Source organism: Syngnathus floridae, chromosome 12 (assembly GCF_059516105.1).
Source record: "Syngnathus floridae isolate MCC-2025c chromosome 12, RoL_Sflo_1.0, whole genome shotgun sequence".
NCBI lineage: Eukaryota > Metazoa > Chordata > Actinopteri > Syngnathiformes > Syngnathidae > Syngnathus > Syngnathus floridae.
The window spans coordinates 8,000,717-8,025,722 of NC_142424.1; the positions used below are offsets into that span (position 1 = coordinate 8,000,717).

Here is a 25,006-nt window from a genome sequence, read left to right on the forward strand (position 1 = left end):
CTCAAAAGTGCACTATTTAAAAATAATTGTGACGTTAGAATGATGCCACAATATGTCTGTAATGTGTACTGTATTTTATTATTGTCCTTGCAACGTTTTTATAAGAAGACATACTGCTTAGTTAATCCACATTGTTTTTTTCCCACTGCTTTAATTTTTACTTATCTGTATATATATATATATATATTTATAATAAAGCCCCTAAAAAGGTTATGAGGTGTTCAAACTCTAGTGAACCTGTCAGACTTCACCCTTGACCCTCACCCGTAAAACAGAAAGTGGATGGGGTTGATTTCGAGCAGTGGGGAGGGGGCAGACGTGAAAAACATGGCACAAATTGAAAGGAAACTAGATGAATTTCACAGGTTTCCTTAAATGGAACAGCCACGAATGCAAAGAAGCAAGGTGTAAATTAAGATGGAAGCTTGTAATTTCCTACAGATTCACCTGTCAGGGAAGTGTTAGTTCTCCTCAGGTCTGTGTGCATTTTATGTCACTTTCGTATTGTCGTGTTTCATGTCAAAAGGAAGGAAATTGTTTCGAGTAAAATGTTCAAAATCATTCATAAAAATAATAATTGTTTAAATTTGCATTGTAATGTGAACTGAGATCATCCTGTCAAATGCCCAAAATAAAGAAATAATAAAAAAAATTGAGACCACAATAAAACAAAAAAGTATATAGGAGACAATTGAAATATTTTATGCTAATTAATGTTTCTCTTTATTAGTACATTTTCCATGGAGTAACAGTTTTATTTATTTCAGGCTTGTTATTTTACTGTGTATTTAAAATAAAAAAGACATTTTTTCATTGACCAGCATAAGTAAATTCGGAAGGGATTCCACAAAGCCTCTGCTTGTATAAATACTCACCAACACTCGACCTATATGCTTGATGCCTGGCAGGTCTTCGGCCTCCATCAAGCCATCGGAACGTCATTTCTTATAGTCGCAGGTTCCTGAATTCTCCTACTTTTTTATACCCTCTTTATTCCTTTCAGCGCCCAGCCTCCTTTTTTTTATCTCACCGGCCTCTCTCGGATTCAGAGCTCTCCAGCTCAGTGCTGCCACAGGGCTCGGTGTGGCACCGCTTTGTTTGGTGGCTGGCTGTTGGATGGCACATTGTGCCGACGGTCTTGATCCGGTGCCAAGCTCCTTTCTATACACCCCCCCCCCCTTTTCTGTCTCACTCTCACTGTCTGTATCGCAGCTTGTTTACACTCCATGTCTGTTGGCAAAAAGAGAAACACACAAATCAGAGAGAGAAACACTGTGATAACCAAATGTTGTTTGTCTTGTGTCTTGTATTTGGAGGTTTTCAGAAGGCCGAGTTTGGGTTTTGGGTACAGTGTGGCTGCGTGGAGACTAGTCTGTAGTCTGCAGCGGAGGAGGAGGGGGGGCAGAGTTGTCGGGGGATTGAGAGCAGAAGACAGAAATGCCTGGACGGATGTGCTGCAGCAGCCGCGAAGCCGGGCCCGCAGAGACCAAACACTGAAGAGCTGGAACTGGGGCTTTGGCTTGGGAGTGTGCATGGGGGAGGAGAGGCCAGGAGGAGAAGAGGAGGGTGAGGGCCGAGGCCTGCGCTTCGGTTAGCGGCTGTCAGCTCGCTAACTTAAGCTCCAGCAGCTTAATGAGGCAACAGAAAGCTGGGATAAAACAAAAGGCCTCATTTAAAACCAGGCTGGCCAGCAGGCTATTGTTATGCTAACACCACATTTGAATATTCAGTAAGTTTTAATTAGGAGGGTCCCGAAACAGCCTGCCAAAATTCTGCAGTCCGCTGTCGCTGTGCTGCTCCAGCAAAAACACAATTTTAACACTTTCCCTGTCAATGCCACACGCCTGGAGTTTACTGCATCCGTTGCTTTTTGGCTGTCTCCCCTTGATAATCAAATTGAAAATATTTTTTTATGTACTCGTTTTTTTTTTTTTTTTTACCTGAAAATATTTGAACCATTAGTCTTTTAGCTCAATGTGCTTGTTCTGAAAAAGGTCAGAGGTCAAGGTCCAACTACTCCCATGTAATTACTTTTTATTCAATAAATTGATTAATTGAATCACAAACATCAATTAACAAACAAGTATAATCATATTTGAAATTTTTAAGAAAGAGTCAAAGGAAAGCAGGCCTTTGAAATTATTTGCGTATGGGCCTTTAAGCATATGTTGATAATTCTATCAATCCGTTAATTTTTTGACAACCGCTTATCCTATTCGTAGGTTTTAATTATTCACATTAATGAGTATTTTTGTGCGCATGTGCTCGTCATCGTGTACATAGCGTTTGTGGACATCCTGTGTGCGTGGTACGCTGGAATTAGAGCACAGCATGTTATGCAGACTTTATAAATAGCAACATTTGTACGTGCGGGTGTATGAGTGTATGTTTGCGGACCTCTGACTCCATCTGTCTCTCTTGTTCAGGGTGTACCACTCCAAATATTCAGCTAATTTTCAAAATGTTAATGTGCAAGTTAGAAATTGAAAAATCGGGCAACAGTGCTACCAGAAAGAAAGAAGATTACTTTTAAGACTTTTAGACATGTTTCTGTTTGTGCATCATAATTTTATTAGTGACTATATGTATTGTGTGTGGAAGGCAATCTGGGCTCTCTGGATTTGTTTTTACACCATTGTTGTGATGTAAAATTCAGTTTTCGGTTTATCTGATTCAAAGTCGCTTATGTTTTCACTAGTGTCTTCATTTTGTTTTGTAGTGTGTGTGTGTGTGTGTGTGTGTTAGCGTGTGTGTGTGTGTGTGTGTGTGTGTGTGTATACACTACATTAGACAGTAATCCTTCCTGCTTTAGATTATCTGACAGTGATGGTGCTGATAGAGGCAGTATGTGTGTGTGTGTGTGTGTGTGTGTGTGTGTGTGCGTGCATGCGTGCGTGTGTATATATATCTATATATCTATATATATATAATTACATATAATATTATATATATATATATATATATAATTCTCAGATTCTTTTTTTGTTCTAGTTGAAAAAATTTAGCAAACAAATCAGGTGATTATGCAATATTTATTCATAGATGAATGAGACATTACTTCCCTCCCTCGTGATTTTGTTCTGTCATTATTAGTAATGTTGAGAAAAGGGTCATTAGAATATCATTAGTAACAAGTAATTGTCAAATGCCAATGTCAGAATGGCTCGTGATGTCGGAGATAATGAGACTTTGTATTTCGTATTTTCGTGTCTTTGTAATTTGCTTGAAAACGGGTAAAGTAATGTAGCTAATTATTATCATTATTATTATTATTATTAATAATATTATGCTTGTGTTCCTTTCAATTGCAATGGAATTTTTATAATTGCTTGACAAACAAAATGCAAAGTGCACAGACTGTGCACAGTCTGCTATGTGTAGGTTGTGTAACTTGCGCTTTTCAGCCTATTCTTTCTGGTCATTTCTCTCGCTCACTGTCTTTACAATTGTTTGACTTTAATGTGTAAGGTCACTACTGCCAAATGATGCGTGGCATGTACACACAGTCACACCCACACAGACAAGACGACCTGCACTTATTTTAAAGCAGGGAAACGACGCACAAGACTAAACAGAAGAATAGAGCAGCATTCCTCACATCGCTAGGAATTTCCACCTTTAATTGTCCAATGAGAACAGAATCTCTTTCTGGGAGTGACAGGTTTGATACCCAGTGACTGACTGAGCGTCCGCCAACTCGCTCTGAAAATCAAGGTCAGCTGGGAGACGCAGACAGGCGACGGCAGAAGCAGATGATGATGATGGTCGTTCATTTATCCGGTTGGTTGACCGGAGATGCGCACAGACCATCAAGGTACAAAGGACTTTTAACGGCATGGAACAAGCCCTGTGCCTGCCATTGTGGATCTCATAACACCTGCATTAACCTGCTCAATGGTGGCTCCAAGTGTCTGCATACAGATTTTTTTTAAACCACATGCAGTGATCAGATACATTCACTGTTAATGAGAAATTTATTACACCTCCCGCCAATTTTTTGTCAATTTTCGGCTACGTATCTAGTACTTGCATTCCTGTACATCACAGGTGTCAAACTCAAGGCCCGGGGGCCAGATACGACCCGCCACATCATTTGATGTAGCCCGCGAAGACTAATTGTGCATCAAATTTGTGTGTCATTACTAGAATTACAAATTGTCTTCACTTTTAATAATATCTTTTTTTATATATATATTTGACCACTTTTTATTTATCTGATTTGAAAACGAGTTATTTGTCAGTTTGTTTTGTAGCTTTTACTGTATATAATGTGAGGTGCTCATACATTTATTTGGGTTGACTGTTCTAATGGCCCTCCGAAAGAAGCTATGACTACAATGCGGCCCGTGGAAAAAAAAAGTTTGACACCCCTGCTGTACGTGATTGGCATCACCTATCAATCTTGCACTGCTTATTTGGCCTTTCCTTTTTATTGAAAGGCATATTACTTGTGCACTCAAAGTCAAAAAGCTTAGATTAGTTTTTTTATTGGTGCAATACTATGAATGATTTCAATTGATAATCTTCATCAATATAGGACATCTAGTCATTCCACCTTTGAAATTTTTTTTTTGCCATTCTCTCTTTTTGTATGAATGTGCTAGTAGTTAAAATGTTGCGCCTCGCATTTTTTTCTCTCGAGTATGTTAATAATTTTGATACTTGAATAATATATTCAATATGACAATTATTTAAAAAAAAAACACACACACAAAGGCTGTTTTTAATGTACAGCAGTGTCACACTGCCATTGAAGTGAGAACAGTGTGTGGACACGATGCTCATACTTTGCTGCAGGAAGGCATGCTTAAGTAAGTTAACATTTTGGCTCAAGAACAAAGCGTAGCTGTGTGTGTCTCTTTGTGTTGTTTACAGTGTGGACAACTACACACGGGCACGCACACATGAAACATTCCCACTTTTTATTGTCGACGTGGAAAATGGTCCCCTTATTGTTTTGTGAAGCATACGTCTGTGTGTTTTCGTGTTAGTGAGTGTGTTTAATGGGTCAGTCATGCTGTGGCAAGCAGTTACAGAGCCTGTATGGTCTCACAGATAATCACTGGACAGCTGTCACACTTTAAACAAAAACAACAAAACTGTAACGTGCTGCGGGACAATAAAATGGGCCTGCAATGTCGTTTTTGCATATAAGTCAGACAGGTGCTTCCTACGTGTGATATGTGGCGTTGCGAGATGCGTGTCTAGGTTTGATCTGAAAGAACGAAATGAAGAGAAAGAAAATAAAGAAGTGTTGCACTAATCAGCTCTTTGATCCGCTTCCTTTGTTATTGCAGTGTGGGCCTAATAACGTAGTCCTGATTGTTTTGCTGGCAGCAAGTGAGCTTCCATGTGTTCCCTATTAGGATTTCATAGTGGCAGTCGAAGTACACTGCACCTTGCTGGCTGATTTATTTATCTTTTCATTCATTCATCCATTCAGTCAACTTTTTCATTTATTCTTATGTTTGAGCACGATTGAGGTGTGTGTGATTTTTAAGTGTCAAAATCTTGAAACGGCTTCTGTTAGTGCAAAGTTTGAGCATCTCTCGAGAAACGAGTGCGTCATATCCTTTGGCTTTCGTTCATCAATTTCCCTTCTGTCTTTTCTGCTTGATATTCGGTCTAATAATGGTTGGACTGGGATAAAGCTTTGCAGAAGCAGATTCCAAAATTCAGATCAGATGTTGATTGCTGATCATGAATGGTACTTTTGTATAGTTACAAACACAAGAGTACCATTCCAGATTTCACAATTTGTTCTTTTTTTCTCTTATAATCTAATTTAAACTTTTTCAAACAACAAATCCCATGTTTTTTATTCACAAACTATTTTAGACAGCATGTGGTATCTATCACATGTGCACTCCATTCCATACCTTCTTGCTTTTGGCACATATGATGAATGCTCCAGTCCAGGGCCGGCCAGCATGAGCAGTCTTGAGCTTTAGTCTGTCTGTCTGTCATCACCACTGAAGTGAGCAACAGTTCTTCTGAAATGAATCATGAACGTGGTAAGAATCCGTTCCTGTAACCCAGCAGCCGGATGAGCTAATAGCTGGACAGGCTCTCTCGACATGAACAGGTCAGGGGTTAAAATCCCTACAAGCCAAAATGATGGAGATGAAGGATTAAATGTTGATATGTTTATCACTATTCTCTTGTGCTGGGTAAAAGAATGACAACAATGCATATTGATTGCTGTTAAAATTGGCTTCTTTAAACTCGGTCCGAATCAACCTTTCCTTTCTTTAGAGATGATTGTAAAACGTTTTCAAAGCTATTTTTTAATCTGGACTTTATATGGCAGCCATTTTAGTGTATGTGGCATCTGGTATGTTTTGCAAATTCTATGGTTGCCATGTTGCCATGGTGAATGTGAGCAGGGCACATGTTGCCAGTCTGCGTCACTATGGCAATGGGTTCACTGTGACCCAGCATCCCAGGGTACAGCTCACTGCTCCCCACACGCCTTCTGCAGTCTCTTCAATAATTGACGTCGCGGCCGCCATCTTAGCTGCGTTTTGTTGCCTGCTAGTGTGTTGCCTTGGCAACAATGTTCTTCCAAACACTGACACTGGTCACGTTCTACTACATAAACTTTTGGAGCTTGCATTCACGGAAGACATTAAAATCCTTTGTAACCCTTTGAGAATGATGATGCTTGTGTCAAATCAGTGGCATTACACTCAGGGAGAATGTTGAATGAAATGTCAACCTGTATTTTTTTAATGAAGGGAAGTTTTTACATACATTTTCAGCATATATTTCTGTATATGATGTCAACGACATACCTGTAGTTGGATATACTACGTTTTAAAGGCATGATGAAAGAATATCTTGTTAGAGGAAAATAAGACTCCTCTTTTCGAGACTCATATTATGTCATTGAAGAAGTTACTGACAACCTGCAGCACACTGTGCATGTGCTTGTAAATGAGTTAATGTGCACGCTGCCGCTTTTTCTTTTCACCCTGACAGTGCTGGGGAGAGCAGAGATCTCATTGGCTGCATGCCCCGTAACTTGCTTTGTGATTGGTTCTCAGTCCAATTGTCATCATGGCGAGGAAGACTGTGTGTGTGCGTCTAGGTGTTTTGAAATGTAGTGACGCCCCATCAAAGTTGCAACTATATGTTTGCCTTTGTCTCCCATTCTTAGAATTCATCAGGGGTTAGGTATTTTAGGTTTTTCTGTCCAGATATTTACATTTCACCTTTTACACACATTTATTCAAAATTATCGGAAGATATGTTCATTTTAATTGTAAAGTGTGATCACGCTATATAGTTGACAACAAATTGTAAACATGGTTTGCTGTGCTGTGTATGTACCACCTGTTGTTAATCCAAGATAAACATTGCTCGCATATTTATTCATGGCCACAGTAACTGTTCATTTTGCAAATGTCTCCTACAACCGGCTTTTTATGTTGTGCTGTTACTTGTATGATACGCACCACATTTCTGAGTCCTGTTTTGACCGTAACGCAGAAGAAGCAAATGAGTAAGGAGGCATAGTTTTATTCATCGCAGGGTCACAAGTTTGACCTTTTATTCATGTCTCGCATCTAAGCAACCTCAAGGAATATGCTGAATATTAATTTACATCAAGTGGCGCAGTGAACAAGTGGGTAGCAAATCCTCCTCATAGGTTTAAGGTTGTGGGTTTGAATCCTCGTATTTTGTGTGCACTCCAAGTGCTTGTGTGTATTTCCTCTTGTTCAATGAATTGTTCTTTGGTGTTCATGTGATTGACAATCATTGTTTGTGTAAATGTACCCTGTGATTGGCTGGCGACCAGCCCAGGGTGAATCTCACCTCTCACCCAAAATCAGCTGGCGTAGGCTCCAACACATCCATAAACGTAATGACGATAATTAAGGGGTACAGAAAATGGATGAATGAATCATTTACATCATTCAAATGGTTTTATGTTTAATGCAAATTGTCAGATAGATGAGAGGGCTAAATAAGAGAAGAATTTCTAATTGCAGGATTTCTTTACTTTTTCTGAAAATCTGGCATTTGATGTTAAAATTTTAACGTAGACCTCTGACCTTGCAAAGAATGTGACACGTGGAAAAGTGTTCTTCTTTTGCTTGCAGCTCTCTCTCTCTCTCTCTCTCTCTCTCTCTCTCTCTCTCTCTCTCTCCCTCTCTCTCTCACACATACACTTTTCTTGTGTGGTCTTGTCTGTTTTAGGCCCAATTGTCTTTTCCTTACTTGAATTTTGGTATTTATGAGGTCAAGATCCTCAAGGAGGAAAAGAAATTCCTCCAAAATGGGCCAGATGTCTTCATGGCTATTTTTAAAGGAGCAGTCACACATGTTGAACTTTTGATCCTCCGTCACAAACACACAGTCCCTGTAGCCCCGATGCACATCTGTGTGTATCGAGCATAGTAATAGTGGAAAAAAAAAAAACACCTGCAGGTAGTGTTGCAGGAGTATGAAGTATACTAGACTTCACCTTGTGTGCGTGTGTGTGTTGTGCGTGTGTGTTTGTGTGCGTGTGTGTATTGAGCAATTTTCCAGCAAACATTCGCTGGCAGTCATCAGCATGTGGCAGTGATTAAATCAAAGGAAATTGGTGAAACAGAAGTGGAAAAAAAAAACCCGTGTGATTTCTATGCCAAAAAAAGTCCTGGTGGTTGAAAGGAAAATGGAAGCCTAATAAAATGAGTACGGACGAGACTTGTAAATAGCCATCACCTGTGGAGAAGGGTTTTTGTTCTCCGGCTCGAAAAGCAGAATTCACAAACACACAAAAAAACCATGTACACACAAACACACACACACACACACACATGCACACAGTCAGCAAGGTTCTCATGTGTGCCGGCTGACATGCAAAACCACCTCGTTACTCACTCGTACAGATGGAGAAGGCATTCAGACACACACTTGTGCATACACAGATGTGGAAAAGCAGCTACACACACACACACACACACACACACACACACACACACACACACACACACACACATATTTATTACTTGGAGCAAAAACAGCATAATGAAGCTCAACTAAAATGTGAATTCACCTGTTAATAAATTATACTGTAATATGTGTCTACAAGAGAGGACTGAAGAGATTTTTAACCTTGCCATGTTTTTGGGAGAGCTTAATGGAGCCTTTGGTGCTCTGAAAAGCCACAGTGTGATTCGTTATTTCCTTCCTCTGATGGGTATTTGGCTCCTCAGACATTCACATAAACACCCACACAAAAATGCACACGCACACACACACACACTCCCAGACCCCTGGCTATTTCCTGTGTCAGGGGGGCATTATAAAGTCACATTATGTTCGCTATGAGCCTCCATATTCCCCACCTTTTTAATCGTGTGTGCATGCGTGTGTGTGTGTATGCATGTGTGTGTGTGTGTGTTGAGAACAGTCCTCTCAATTTCCTGAGAAAGATGATGTGGAGGACCATGATCTCACACAGATAAACACGCACATGCGAACGAAATGGATGAGTGGATGTCTTTCAGACACTACATAAAAACAAATGTATTTGTATAACATGTATAATATGTTGAAATGTTTAGGTGGGCTCATCTTGACCTGAAGCAGGGTGAGATTTATCAAAAATGGATGAATAGAAATTTTTGTAGTTTATAGTTGGATGGTTAATTTGGATGACAAAGCTTAAACTACGTGATTCAATAAATCTTGATGCTGGGGAAAAAAACGTTTTTGTTTCAATCATCTGCACAAAACGTTAAGTTATTTATCCACGGTTGTGTTTCTTCTGTTGTGAGTCGAAATGAAGTGAATGGAGGAGGTGTGGTCTAAAGTGGAAGTATCGAGGGCAGAAATTCTTGTTTATTAACATGAAGTTGTAAAATAAAACGATTTTATTGGTTGTTCAGATACATTTGAGAAGGACATAAAAGACAAACTAAATAAATGACGTTTTCATTGAATACAATGAAACTGAAATTGTTCAAACTGTTTAAATTATATGAAATTCTTGGAAGGGCTTAAGAGACCAGCCAAGTAAGATATTCATCAGCATAAGTCACATTTATCCAAGTCCACAGTACTGTACATCTAGAGAAGGCAGCAGAAGATTCTTGGAGCTAATATGTGTAATTAGTGGTCATTTTAAATGGTGCAACGTCACTGGCTGTCTGAATCTTTGAAGTTGTGGAGGTTGGGAAGAGAAAAGGCCATCTTGAATTCATCTGTGGGCCGCAATATAAACGCACGCCACAATTACTTTTCGCTTTCTGTTTCTTCTTTGTGTGACTTTTAAGAGATCTGTGGAGGTTGCTTAAATTTGGGAGTTTTTGGCCTCGTTTTTGGTCTTTCTCTCTCTGAGCCATTTTTTACATGCCACATTGTCTTTATTCTACCTGATAGAGACTTTATATTTAACCTTTGTTTCAACTCAAACATTATGCTAATATATTACCTTTGGCTTATCAAGGGCTGGGGTTTCAGTACTTTGTTCGGTTAGCTCAACAGGGAACCCAGATAACTTTTGGCGGGGATGGAAGAGGAGCTGCTAAATAGGTTAGTGGTGCTGGAGAACGCCACTAAATAATAGATAAACAGTCTGCTGCCTCACGAGAGAGGAGAAGACTGGGGAAGGCGAGGAGAAGCTGAGTTGAGATCTTTGATCCTTAACAAGCATTTTACTTGCGTTGTTTTTATTATCAGTTGAAAGTAAAATAGATTTGGTTATTTTATGCTATCCCTGCTCAGGTGGCAGGTGAGCTGAAATTTAATCCTGAATAATTTTGGGACGGACGGGGCGGCCACAATCACATCTATGGACAATTTAGCAATATAAGATGTCTTTGGAATGTTGCAGGAATCCGTGCAGGGTTTGTGTTTGCAGAAACAGAAATGGACTCGCTGAAATCAAGTGAAATTTCAAGCTAAATCTCTAACGCACGCATACACATGCCGGTACACTGCATGACGTAGTCAGTTCTCCTGAGCTCACTCTCACTTGTGTCACACCTTTCTCCTTTGCTCTTGCTCCGTTGCCCCCATACTGATTTCTAACTCCCCCCCCCCCCCAGTCACAGGTGCCAAACACTTAGAAACACACGGATGCATGCATGCAGACAGACAGACACACACACACGCACGCACGCACACACACACACACACAAACACACACACACACACACACACACACACACATGCTGAGTCCACTTATCTTCCCATGGGGGGCTCTAATCAATCCACAGGAAGCTGAAGCTCCACAAGGAAAGAGGAAGAGGGGAATAGAACGGGCGTGTGTGTGTGTTGGTGTGTGTGCGTGTGTGCGCGCGTGCACGCAAGTGTGTGAGTCTACACATGTTTTCAATTACTCACATGTATTTTTTGCAGATGTGTGAATCTATGAGTGTGTTTTTCATCTTTACCTCTCAATGTATTTGATTGCTTCCTGTCCTGTTTAATCATCTATCACCTAATATTTTACTTTTTTCACCTTTGAAATTTTTATGAATTAATTTGCTTGCTTTTTAATTTTCCTCTGCCTCTTGACTTTGTGTTTTATTTGTTTCTTTTTCTTTCCAAAATCCTCCTCATTCTGGGCTCCTTCATATGGACTCAATTAGGCAGCCATGCTCAAACTTGAAAATGTGTGTATGTGTGTGTGTGTGTGTGTGTGTGTGTGTGTGTGTGTGTGTGTGTGTGTGTGTGTGTGTGTGTATATACATCTGCTTCACATTAGCCCAATTGCAGGTTGGTAGAATAAAAGGCTCGGCTCGGTGGGATTTCCTTCCGCTTTCTCACAAACACGTGCGCATACGCACACGCGTGCACACACAATTTTTCCTTCCATGTGTTTTGAATCAGGGACATAATTAACCTTCAGAGGGCTCTGAGACCGTGGCTCAGATCTCCTCTATAAAAATACATCTAAAAAACAGAAAGCCCCCCAAAAATATGTTTGATCTGTCTGCGGCATGTTTGAGTCACTTAACCACGTCTGCCTCAGGTCTGGTTCTGAGAGCAGAATTATGGTGTCTGTGTGTGTGTGTGTGTGTCGGGGGGGGTGAATCAGACAGGTAGACAGATAGGTCAGGTCAGTGTCCTAAGATATTCAAGCCAACTCGAAAAAAAATATTACCTGCAATGGTACATGAAACCAATACACTTCTATTCAGATATGGCCACTGTTTGTACCCCTGTGGTGCTGAAATGTTTGTGGGGGATGAAAGAGAACGCAGCCATTTAGGAATGAGAGGCAGAGGACAGGCAGGAGGCTGCAGAGAGAGAAACAAAGAGAAAAAAATGGTTCGGTGCAGGTGCAGCGGGCTGTGTGTATGTGTGTTTTGTGTTCCAGGATGTGCATGCAAGTGAGTGTGTGTGTGTGTGTGTGTGTGTGTGCGTGTGTGTGTGTGTGTGCGTGTGTGTGTGTGTGTGTGTGTGTGTGTGTGTCTGTCAAGAGGTTTCGTGACTGCTCCTTTGAGTGTTCACATTCCAGCACATCTGCTTTGGATGAAGCGTGGTAAAATATGTGTGTGTATGTGTGTGTGTTTTTCAGCGAATGAGGTGGTTACGAAGGGAAATCTGCCTGATTTACATGTAACGTGCTGGATGTGGTAATGTACTATGTTTTGCCTCTTTTTTTTTTTTTAAAAAAAAGACATTTTCTTTCCTATATTCATGATAAATAGATTTCATATCCAAAGAGGACAGGGCAATTGAATCCAGATCGAGATGTGGCGTGTTTTAAGCACTAAACGACAGATGAGAACATCAAAGTCAGTTTCAAACACGCACTTTCAACATTTTCTGTTTTCACAAAGAATTTAGCAGGACTCAAAACAAAAATGATGCAATGTTAGTTGAAAACTTGATAACAATGCTGTATTTCAGAAAACTCACTTCAGAACTTACACTAGGAAAAAGTGCATTGGAATGCTTATTCAAGTTGTGGTATAGAACTTGGAGATTACCAATATCAGGTATCGGTCCCGACACCAGGCTTATTTCAAAATATCGGTGCAGACATTGGCCACTCTCTTGTATTGTTGCCACCCTCTTGTGTTTATTGTATTCCAGTACAGTGTAGTAGTATGATCGCAAATTCTGGACCAAAATACAGGAGTCATTTGTCAAGACGCAAACATGACAGTCACTGTCGTGAAACTCTTTGGCATCACTCGGAACTGTTTTGTTTTTACCTGTGATTCAGATTAGTGAGCACACAGCTGCTGTCTGAAGCCCATGAGGAATCAGTTTTCAGTGGAATGTGTCTTTATTTTCTCCCGCCGTTACCTAGGGCGATGCTTTGATGCAATCTGTGATGTTCTGTGAACACAGGTTTCACTGTTTTTTATTAGGCTTTGTATTCTTGGTCCGTCATGGAGTGCAACAGGTTGAATCCTCAAGTCCAAGCGGCTCTTGTGCTGACTTTTGTTAAAATGCAGGACATGCAGAGCATGTGCGGTTCATCCGGATTTGTGACATCACAGTCAAAACAACAATGCTGGAGCACTTGATTCCAGACTACAAAATGCACCTTATATAATATTTTTATAATTTTTTACACACATTAGCTGCTTAAGATGTTATAATATGGGGTATTTGCAAAGACAGATTGATTTTTAAAAACTTTTAATTCTCTTAAACACTGCAAGACACTTTTTCTCCTCAAACAATGACAAACGGTATATATGTATATATATATTGCATTTTTTTGGTTTTCCGTCATTTCCCAGCAAACCAGGTGTTGGTCAGTGATGATGCTCATCCCTGCTTTCAGCCTTCTGGAGTTAAGCAGTAAATAATTTTACATTTTGGTTGATTTTTATTCATTTGTAATTGACTGGACCCTAACTTCATTATCTTCCATTGCATAATTATGGGGTAAAAAAACCTCTTGACTTGAATTTCCATAGTGCTTCTGTCGCACGACTCTGACTTTTCCCAAGACCCTTATTAGCCATTAAGGAAAAAAATCAAACACAAAAAACATCCTGTTAAAACAATTGTCTTACTCTGAACATATTCAGCATTATAATAGTGTCTCTTTATTGCAATATTTATGAATGTACCATTTTCTTGTCTTTAAATACTTTAGATACACTCATCACACCGGATTTGACATGAATTTGAATGGTAGACATGAAGAAAATGTCTGCAGTTAAAGAGTAATGCTTAGTGATAAATCTGTCTACATTTCTATTATTGTTGTTTTGAGTGGTTCCCATTGAGGTTTAAGATTTTTTTTTTTTTTTTCCCTTGACGTCTTACGCTCACCAGTTGTAAAAGAAGTGACAACACTATTAAGAGCTTTCTGACTGGCTTCGGATCCGCTTACTGTGGGAATACTGATACCGCTGTGTGTGGGTGTGTGTGCATTGGAAAAGAGTTTGTAATTGGGTCTTTTTGCATTCTTTATACTTGAACACACTCTGCACCTGTTTCTGGATGTCCAACTCACTCACACAAATCACATCCTTTCGTCACCAGTTGAAACAGCATATTCAATGGGAAAATATGTCTCTGGGACATAAATTCAAATATTTTAAATGCAGCAAAAACATGTCCCTGTATGTGCGTGTGTGTCTGTGTGTTTTTTTTCAATGGCATTTATGTCAATAAATGTGCTTTTATGTTCAGAGATTTCAGTTCTCACAGGGGAAGAGGAGGAAGGGGTTTGAGGGGATTCAAGTTCAGCTCTAATCTCAATTACAGACCGTGTGCGTGTTTATGTGCGTGCCTGCCTGTATGTGTGTACGTGATTGTTGGAAGTAAAAACAATTCAGCAGCTTTCCCAGCCCTCTTTATCATCTATTTTTTTTAGGTTTTTTTTTTTCCCGCTTTGTGTCTAAGGGTGCCTTCACACCTGTAGTTGGCTTTCTCAGATCCAAATCAATTGGAACAATGTAGTCCTCCTGGTTCAATGTGTTCACACAGTAAAGAAAAAATAATACATACAATATTGTTCAATGTGTTCACACAGTACAACAATTAAAGCATACAATATTGTGTTACAAAAAACGGACATTGTGCTTCTATTGGTTACGAGAATGTAAAATGCAGGAAGGTTTGCTGAAGGGGCCGGTTGCAGTTTGAAAGCACAACTCAAAGACATTGTTCACCCAATGAAAAGAAGACCTGTTTGAACAAAGCACTGCAGTAAATAGGCAGATGTGACCATTCAGTTCAAAGTTTTTTTTGTTTGTTCGTTGTTTTTGTCTGGCAGTCGATTAAACGATTGACTTATGCTGCGTTGACACCTTGTCCAAATGAACTGCACCAAGATGGGAACTATATACTCGAGTTTGGTTCGCAAACATCACCATTCTTGTACAGCAGTTGCATGTTTTAGTTTGTATGCTAACTAAAAAGGCCTGGAAAGAGGTTTCGAATGGATGGATGGATGGATGGATGGATGGATGGATGGATGGATGGATGGATGGATGGATGGATGGATGGATGGATGGATGGATGGATGGATGGATGGATGGATGGATGGATGGATGGATGGATGGATGGATGGATGGATGGATGGATGGATGGATGGATGGATGGATGGATGGATGGATGGATGGATGGATGGATGGATGGATGGATGGATTAAATAGATGTTTTTTTCAAGAAATAGTTGCATTCTCTACAATGCAGTATGCCCAAAATGCCAGACAATGTACACAATACCTAAAGACTGAAGTAAAATAATTAATTTAGTGGAAAAAAATACACTGTAATTGTGACATCCAATCCAAAGCATAATTATCATGACTAGTAATAGCAGTCCTAGTATTTCAAGCTCTCATGAATGCTATGATCACATTTCACTTTAAAAGTTTATTCAGATTCTTTTTTTTGAAACACAATTTGAAAGCAACATTTTGACATTCCTTTTTTCCCTTGCATGCCGGCAATACCTTGATGTGTCAAGGCCATGCTTGACCCATGATTAAAGCTTGTTATATTGGGTGTCAGGGTCACACTAATCCTCACTTTGTTCCTTTGCTTCCATCAGAGGGGCTTATGTTTCAAATTTCATCTCTAGAGGGTTCTGATGCAACGCCACGTAATGAAATCACATATTAATAACTTAATGGAGCCGTTTGTTTCATCCATTTGCACACACACATACACCTGTGCACGTATGGCTGTTGCATGCCTCCGATTAGATTGTTTATCCTTTAAACATTGTGCACACAGCTAATAAAAATAAATTGAGACCAGTTCTCCCTTGCAGTCATAAAAGCAAGACGTTTAAGCATCAACAATGAGACCGATTCTTAATACGGAAAGATGTTGGCAGGTTTTATTTTCGAGCAAATTCTGTTTTTAATACTTATCCTCCGGACGGCAAGAGATTTTTGTAGTGCCCCCAAGTGTTTGTTTTTTTCATTTTAAGGTCATGTGTCCGTCTTTCATTGTTGCATCTGTAGCCCATTTGTTGTGTATTCACATGCAAACATTCAAAAGTTAAAAATGCTAGCAACCACATATTTATTTTATGGGTAAAAGTGTTCATGATTTGGAGGGAATTATGCAGTCAGAGCTGGAGGGGGGTGACTTTGAGAGGAGAGCGTCTAACAGTTGTTCCAGGCCTTGCGTCATCCGGCACGAGGTAGTGTCATGGCTGAGTGTTTGCACGCTATATACACGCACGCACTTCCAAACACGCACAAGCAGAGGAATGTAATAGGGAGCCCCCTTTGTCTTCTCATGTGGCCGCTGTTAGTGGGGAAGAACGTCACCTGTTTTGAGTGATAACAGGCCTCTACTTCGGCACAGAGTCTCACATTTGACTGAATTTTTGGTTGTAAGACTTCTCTGCTGCTGCTCCCCCTCTGAGAAGAAAATCACAGCTTTGTTCCTCATTTGCACATCAAACCAGGCCCGTCCGTGTAAGGGGAGGGGAGAAATGTGTTGTGACTGCTTTGTTAAACACAGTTTTTGTCAGAAGTAATGGTTGGGTCAGGTGGGTCAAGTGAATGGTTATTCTCAAAAGGAGTTTGAAGCAAATCATAAGTTAAACACTATATTGTGTTTGAACTGTTCACTGTGGGTGTGGTTAGTGTACATGCACAAAAACCCCACTGTGAGGGAAAAACGTTCAGTCCAACACAGTCCGTAGACATAAACAGTCTGTAAACAGTCTTGATCCCACCATACGCTTTTCAAAAACAATGAGGCATTCACCAATGTATCTTGTCTCAGGAAGACTCCATATAACTTTTACATTCCTGTTCTTGTATTTATGTAAGTGTATATTCATTGAATGTGTACACTGGCGGAGCTAAGATTTTTTTTCCTGGGGGCTGGAGTAGCCTAGAACATTTCAATATTTTACAAAACCTAAAATAATTATTCAGAAAACACTGAGAAACGTTCCTTGTATGTTCCCTACAGGGACACGAGGAAAAGTGGGAAAAAAATCCTGGAAAAATTAGAAAATACCCCAATGTGAATTATCTAGCCTTGCACCTGGAGTGGCCCAAGTGTATTTTAAAGGGGGAGAAGGCCTCTATACCCTATTTATGCCAGTGACCCTGTAACAGTTTATTGCATTTTGTGATTACACCATTGTTAATAGTATAGGGCTTAAAATATCATATATGCATCGTTCTAATAATAAGTATTAATACTTAAGACATTTTTGTGAATACCATTGTACTGTGACCAATTCATTTCAAGAAAATTCCTATGAAAAGAGTTTGTATATATTATATTCAAGTCATAGCTTGCCACTTTCCAATATGTAATTATGGATTAAAATTTACTATTAAATTTCGGTAAGAGGTAATTCTATCAATTTATTTCATCAGTTTATGAAATTCAGCAATATTTAAGTGAGAAATTCTGAAATTATATTTCTCACTCGCTTACAATGTCAACAGTCATTTTTAAATTTGTGGCTTGTGATTCCCTCGTGACAAGACCAGGTTGTTACCCAGCTTTCCCCCAAAAGTCAGTTGGCATTAGGGCTCTGTCTTTAACACTGAACAAGATAAGTGGTGTCAAAAATTGATGGATGGCTTGATTGGCGGACGGCGGATAAAGGCTTGAGTGTATGTTCTGTACAAGCGGCATAGGCCCCAGGAAAATGTGTATCATTAAGCCTCCCTCAAGGAACAAGCTATGTCAATCATGTGCCATCACCCAACCGAAAGGACATACTGTTTGTGTGGCGGTGGTTATATCTGAGATGTTTGTGTGTTGTTGTTGTTGCAGGTATACGCTCCATCTGCCAGCACAGCCGACTACAACAGGGATTCACCGGGCTATCCCAACTCCAAACCAACGAGTTCTGGCTTCCCAAGCTCATTCTTTATGCCAGGTATGCTCACTGTAGAAACAAATGTCATATTCTCTTTAATGGAAATTTGCTTAAATTTGCCATCGCCACAGCCATGGAAAATTCCCAAACCATTTTTAAGCGCACATTTACAGAAGACTGCTTTTAAGGTTAAAAGCATTTTGTAAGCCTCAGTTATTTTTTGTATTTTCCTGTGTATAGTATGTTGAGTATAGATGATTGAACTGACCTGAAATTATAAGAAGCCCATAATTACAATCACGTTTTATTTGACTCTTCTTTAGATGGTCACCACAGTGCCGACCACTGGAGCAGCAGTAGCAGCAATATAAGCCAACAGGGTTACCACGGCAGCATGTTGGGAGGGGGGAACTCTGCCCATGGCCCCTCTCAGAGCTCCTCCTACTGCGGGGTTCACCCTCACGACAGACTGGTGAGCCGAGATGTTATTGACATTACAATAGTTGTCGGGATTTTTCCAGACACTAATCTAATCATCACATAGCTTACATTGTATTCAAAACACCCATTAAGCCCAATTTGCACCAAAGACCGTTTGGTTCACTTTGGAATTTTCCTATTCTACATTTTAGCGTATTTCTGTTTGGGTAGTATTTTTCTATCTTTATTGAACAAAGGCACATATTGTAAAAATCTGACACTGCCGAACAAAAAAAAAAAATCACAAAGATAATAATTTGCTCACAAACTTGATTAGTGTGAATTTTCGTCCTACCCTGTTCTGATAGGCAGGTTAATCATGCATTATAGTGGATGAATATTTGCTGTGACTGTCAATCCAAATTGGTGGCAAAAGATACATTTTTGTTGTAAATATATCTTCATTTTAAGACTAAATATTGAAATTGAATAATTCTCCATGGGACATGTGATGATCTTTCATGGCACACTGCAGGTACTTGACTGGTCCAATAAAATCAAAAATAGGTCAAGTGAACTGAAGAGAATGTTTCTGCCTGGTAAAAAAAGGGATCTACGAAGGAATATAATTGAAAAAGTTCAGCTTATTATTTCACATGTATGTGTTCTGCATTCATGTTGTCATTTGGTTTTAAACTCAACAAATCAAAGGAACCTTACGTTTGTGGCCCTTCTTCAAAACGGCAAAATAATTTGATTTTTTTTTTTTTAACGTAGACAATTTCTCACAAGGCAAGAAAACGTTCAGAACCTACAACTGGTTACTTGCTACATATTTGAAATAACTTCACTTTGCTGTAGAAACTTCATATTTACATGCCTGCTCTATTAATCAAATGAGTTCCTGTCTTGTTGACATGTCTGTGCAGAGCTACCCAGCACATTCATCAGCAGACATCAACTCCAGCCTTCCTCCCATGTCCAGCTTCCACCGAGGAGCCGGGAGCGGGGCCAATCACTACAGCACCGCCTCTTGCTCCACCGCTCCCACCAACGGCACAGACAGCATTATGGGTAAGAGTTAATTGCACCGAGAAAGATCCATTATATCTCCATCTTGACATCTATGCACATGCGCTCACACTCGCATGCTCAACATGCCATATTGCTTTGAGTCCAGTAGAACAAATAGGAAAGCAATAAGAAACAGATTTAAAGAAGTTTGTTTTCATGGGAAGACATCTGCAACATTGCAACATTCCAGGAAGTTATTGCGCGGGAGTATGCGTGCGCACACACACGCACAGCTCAGTGTAAGTAATTTGGAAGGAAACAAGAATAGTATGTACATGTTGTGTGTGTGTGTGTGTGTACGGGAGGAAACTGGCATACCCGAGGAAAATCTACGCATACAACATGCAAATTACACACAGAAAGGCCAGAGCCGGAATCGAACCCCGCACCTCTGAGCTGTGAGACGGACGTGTGCTGTGTTGCCAATGTAATAAATAATTTGTGTCTAAGACGAAGAAAAAAGGGCGACTAATAGATTTCTGTTTTATACATTTATTGTGTCTCCCGTGGATTTAAATTGATAAGGCACATGGCCAGCTTAGTGAACACATTTGTTTGTTAAACATCAGAGTTCTTTCTTGTGTTAGGAAAAACTTCTACTTCCCCAAAGGTTCTTTTTGCAGCATTTTTACATAAGCAACAATGAGTTAAGGTACTTTGGAAACTTGAAAATCATTCAACGTTGTCATGTCAAAAGAATTTGTTTTATTTTTTGGTGAAATAAATCACGCAGGCAGGAAATAGAATCACATTTCCCTTTTCTCTTTGAAGAGATCAGGTAGGCAGACAGAAAAATGCCATTTTCATCTCCTCCTTTGCGACTCTAATCTCTCATTTATGAAAAACGATTTCCCCTTGCATATGTTCTACATTTTGCATCGTCCAGATCAAAGTTCACGTGTGAGGTTTATGTTGGTAATCTCTCAGATGGTTTACTAGGCCAGTAGTGTGGCACGAGTGAGACAGGCTTTAACCCTGAAACATATGCTGCTTCCTTTATCTGTTCCCGTCTCACTCTCCGTATATCTTCTCTTAGTCTGTAACTGTGCTGCCAATCTTTTTAATGCATTTATTTGCCATGAAATGCTCTTTACTGTATGTTTTTGTGCGTGAGCCTTTATCAAACTTGTGTGTATGAGCGTAAACTTTCCATCTGGGGATCTGCTATCGGCAGATATGAGTTGTGAGCATGTCAAACTCTATCCGCCTGTGTATGTGTGTTCTTGTGTTTGTGTGTGTGTGTTTTGTGGAAGTTCATCTGGGACATTGAGGTCACATCCTTCCTCTTTGGCATGAGCACACTGAAAGTGTGTGAAACAGATTTAGTAGTACAGTCAACCCTTGCTATTTGTGAGGGTTAGGGACCGAGACCCTCCACCAAGGATTGCCGTTAGTATGGGTTGAGCGTCTCCGGTCGGAGGCCAATATCAAACGTATCTCAAAACTACTAATGACCTGATACTGTAAAGATACTACCGATTTGATACATTACAATTCACCACCTAATCACTATGCGATGTGATTCAGCACCGTTGCATCCTGCACAATGCAATTGAATTCATTTCATTTTGATACTATGATGCAAAGAAAAAAATGTTATTGAAGTCATTGGTTTCATCATTTATTCACATAAAAAAAATTGTTTTGGAAACACCTGGCTCACAGCCTCTTTTAATCAATTATGGCTGTATGTGTTAAGCCTATTTTTGATGCAGGTTTAAAAAGATGTCTTTACTTTTTTCTGGCACATAATATTTTTGAGATATTTTTATTTTGTTTTTAAGTTTGGCCATTGAAGCTTTGACATTTCAGAAAATAGTTCCCGGATACTAAACCAAAACGTAATTAATAATAATAATAATAATAATAATAATAATAATAATAATAATAATAATGTGTGAGAAGAAAAAAAAAACAAGGGCAAACCAAGAATCAGCTCAAAGTAATTAATCTAGAAAAGTCTACTTGTATAGCTGATTAAAAAATAAAACAAAGTTGAGGCATATTCAATCCAATTCATCTTCATTTGCATAGTACCTTATCATACAAAATCATAGCTTATTGTAGTGCAAAACAAAAAAGTGTTTTTGTGACAAAATTCAATAACTGACTATATACAAATGTATACTCCGTTCTTACAACAGCAACATTTCTGGTTTTGCAGACCTGTTAATTGTAACGTACATACATATCTTTTTCAGGTAATACAAAGGATGTTGCTAGTTTGAATGTAGTAACATCCTTATTTGCAAGAATTTATCCTTCATCCTCCCCTGTTCATGTGTGTGTGCGTGTATTTGTATATGCCACAGCTAACCGAGCACAGAGTGGAGCAGCCAGTAGTTCTCAGACAGGAGACGCCTTAGGGAAAGCACTTGCATCGGTAAGTTAAGCACAAAAACACACACAACCTTACAACAGACCTATTCTGTTGCTCGTTAATCTTATAATATAATTATACACTTAATTAATTATTCTTTACAGGTTTTAAAATCCACTTATCTTTCTTTTTTTGTCTTCAGATCTACTCCCCAGACCACACAAACAACAGCTACTCATCCAATCCCTCAACTCCAGTGGGCTCCCCGCCCACCCTCACAGGTAGACAGACACATGAAGTCTGACATCCATCAATTACACACCAGCGACATCACAACACAAATAACCAGACAAGGGAGAAACCGTGTTTCAGTCTTTATTTTTATATTAGTATTAGAACTCCATTGTAATTGACATGAACTTGTTTAATCATGTTCTATCAGATACAAACAAGATTGGCATCAAATAAAACAATAAGCATACAATCAGCTTACCTGTTTGTGTCTTTTCTCTCCCTCGCTTCCTCCTTCTGCTTAAAGTGAAAAATGACTCCTAATAATAGTTGTGTTGAATTTGTCTCTAATTGTCGCACTGACGTACATCGTTTTATATTCCTCCTCCGAGCTTTGTGAGAGATAGCTTTAATTACGAGCACCACTTTGACAAATTGTTCACAAACCTACAGGCTCTGTGAGCATGAGCTACAGCACACCCTCCCCTCTTACTCCCTCTCTCCCCCTCTTCACTATTATAGCCGGTTGGGCTCCTACTTGCATAACCATAATTGGTGTTTATGATCGTGTCAAAGTCACTCTACTTTTTACAAATTAGAATTGAAACCTATTAGCGCAAACTACATGCAAATTGATATTCAAGGCTAATAATGCTGCAAGGGTGTTTGACAGTGTTGGACTGAAAACAATTTACCCTGGCGTTTAATAGATATTTGTATTTGCACATGAATATACCCAGGTGATTGTATATTAATTAGCATGTGGAAATTAGCATGTGATCTAAATAAAGGCAAAGGGAGAGTAAAGAAGAAGGGATACATGGGCTAATGAGATGAATTCAGCGATATAAAGGCAAGACCGAGGTAAAAGACAGGAAACAACTAATCATATAAGAAGCAGTGCTAGTGCTGGACAAGAAATGGATCAAGGCAAATAAAAGAGATTTAAGGAAACATTTAGATTAAAGGGAAGTGAGTTCCACTAAGTAAACTTCAAACCCAATTGTTCCCTTCACTGTAAATTATTAATACACTTGTCTGTCATGCAGAATTTTGAGAGCAAACATGTTTACCTGCCTGTGTGATATCTCATTCTTAGTGTTATGTTGTTCTTGTTTAGCTCTGTCTGCGTGGTTGTGATCCAAAATTCAGAACTAATTTTCCTGGATTTTCAGCCCGTTTTGATATATGCAAAATTGTATGTTTTGTATACTGCTGCAGTAAATATTTAAGACAGAAACTAGTGATGGCCCAGACACGAATGTTGCAGTGCCAGGAAACCTGCAACTATGAATAAAATGTCATCTCAGGTTATTGAGACAACACCGAAACTCTCTTTTAGCAATAATAAATGAATGATAAGGAAGGAATAAGAATTGGAGCGAAATTTAGGACTTCATCCGACATTGCAATGGCAATTTCTGATTTGTGCTTTCCAACTTAAGAGTTTTTATCAATTTGTCTACTAGCTAGATGTGTAACCAACATAAACACTCAATGTAAAAATGGGAAATTAATCAGATACAAACAACCATTGGTTGGGGTTCCAATCTAGGCTCTACTAGCTTCCTGTGTGAAATTTACATGTCCTTCCTGTGCTTTTATATGTGTTGTCTCCAGGTACTGCAATTTCCTTCCACATTTCATGAACTGGAGACTTTAAATTATCCTTATCAATTCAAATGTTGTTCCTCAGCAATTTAATTGGATTCCCCCCTTCAAATAAATTTGTGGGCTACTTGAACTGAAGAATAATAATCTCACACTCAGTGCTGTGGAAGCTTGCCATCTCTCAAAGGCTCATGTTAATGTAAATTCAACAAGTGTCTCTCATCTCACTCTACCAGCTAATGAGACCTGTTGATTTGGATACAACCTTTTGAAAGTGAAATAATACACAAAATAGATCCACAAAGGGTGTTTGTCTTGCAGAGGACCCATGCTAATCAGACAGACACTTCTGCTGTTTTGCATGCTATGACGAGATGCTTTGTTTTTGTCTTTTTTGTCATTCTCTCTTTTATGTTCCAACATCACAAGACCTCTTACGTGTAGAGGTTTTGTTTAGCAAAACCATTCTTTGTATACATGTCATTCATAATCTACATTGGGGATGGGCATTTGAAGGAATGCCATTAGTTTATTATTAGTTATTTATGATACATATAACTTACCTCTCAATATACATCAATAATCATGCCCAAATATATAAATTGCAATTGCTACCTATAGCTTTTAAAAGCAGGATAATAGAGGATGGCATTAAATCCCTGGCAACAGAAACTAGGTGGGTGCAGACGACTTCTGTTTTCGTTGGTTTTCGTCATGCATCTCTTTCAAATTTCATATCAGAGTAAATTGTGTGCCACTATCTCGTGGTCAGAATCGATGAGATTTAGAAGAACATAAGAGGTATTGATTGTAAAAAGATAATGATTATAATACTATCGACAAATCAGCAAATCATTAAGCGGTCATGGACTGACTAGATCTGTTATACTCATACCTCATCTGCATTACTTTCAAATTAATGGCATCCTATCCTGAAAATTCCTGTTTCCCTCTCTCCAAGCCGCCAGTTCAGCTGTCTGGTCCAGAAACGGCGGGCAGGGAGCATCGTCGCCAAACTATGAGGCTCCACTGCACTCGCTGGTATGCACACCTTCACAGTAAAACGTTTTCACCAATTCCATTTCAGAGAATAGGAAAAGGCTTCAAAAGCCAACAACAGCTTT

The 25,006-nt window shown here is 39.3% G+C and overlaps 1 protein-coding gene across 7 annotated transcripts in view; it reads left to right on the top strand.

Annotated features, from left to right (window-relative positions):
• The window catches only part of tcf4 (transcription factor 4), a 161,507-nt gene that overhangs the window by 118,445 nt on the left and 18,056 nt on the right, over positions 1–25,006 (top strand). For all 7 annotated transcript variants that reach the window (XM_088393018.1, XM_088393016.1, XM_088393019.1 and 4 more), the window contains 6 exons: positions 18,181–18,286; positions 18,550–18,698; positions 19,576–19,720; positions 22,033–22,103; positions 22,243–22,321; positions 24,844–24,923. In XM_088393018.1, the coding sequence (XP_088249144.1) occupies positions 18,181–18,286; positions 18,550–18,698; positions 19,576–19,720; positions 22,033–22,103; positions 22,243–22,321; positions 24,844–24,923 (630 nt within the window). The remainder of the gene's footprint in view (positions 1–18,180; positions 18,287–18,549; positions 18,699–19,575; positions 19,721–22,032; positions 22,104–22,242; positions 22,322–24,843; positions 24,924–25,006) is intronic.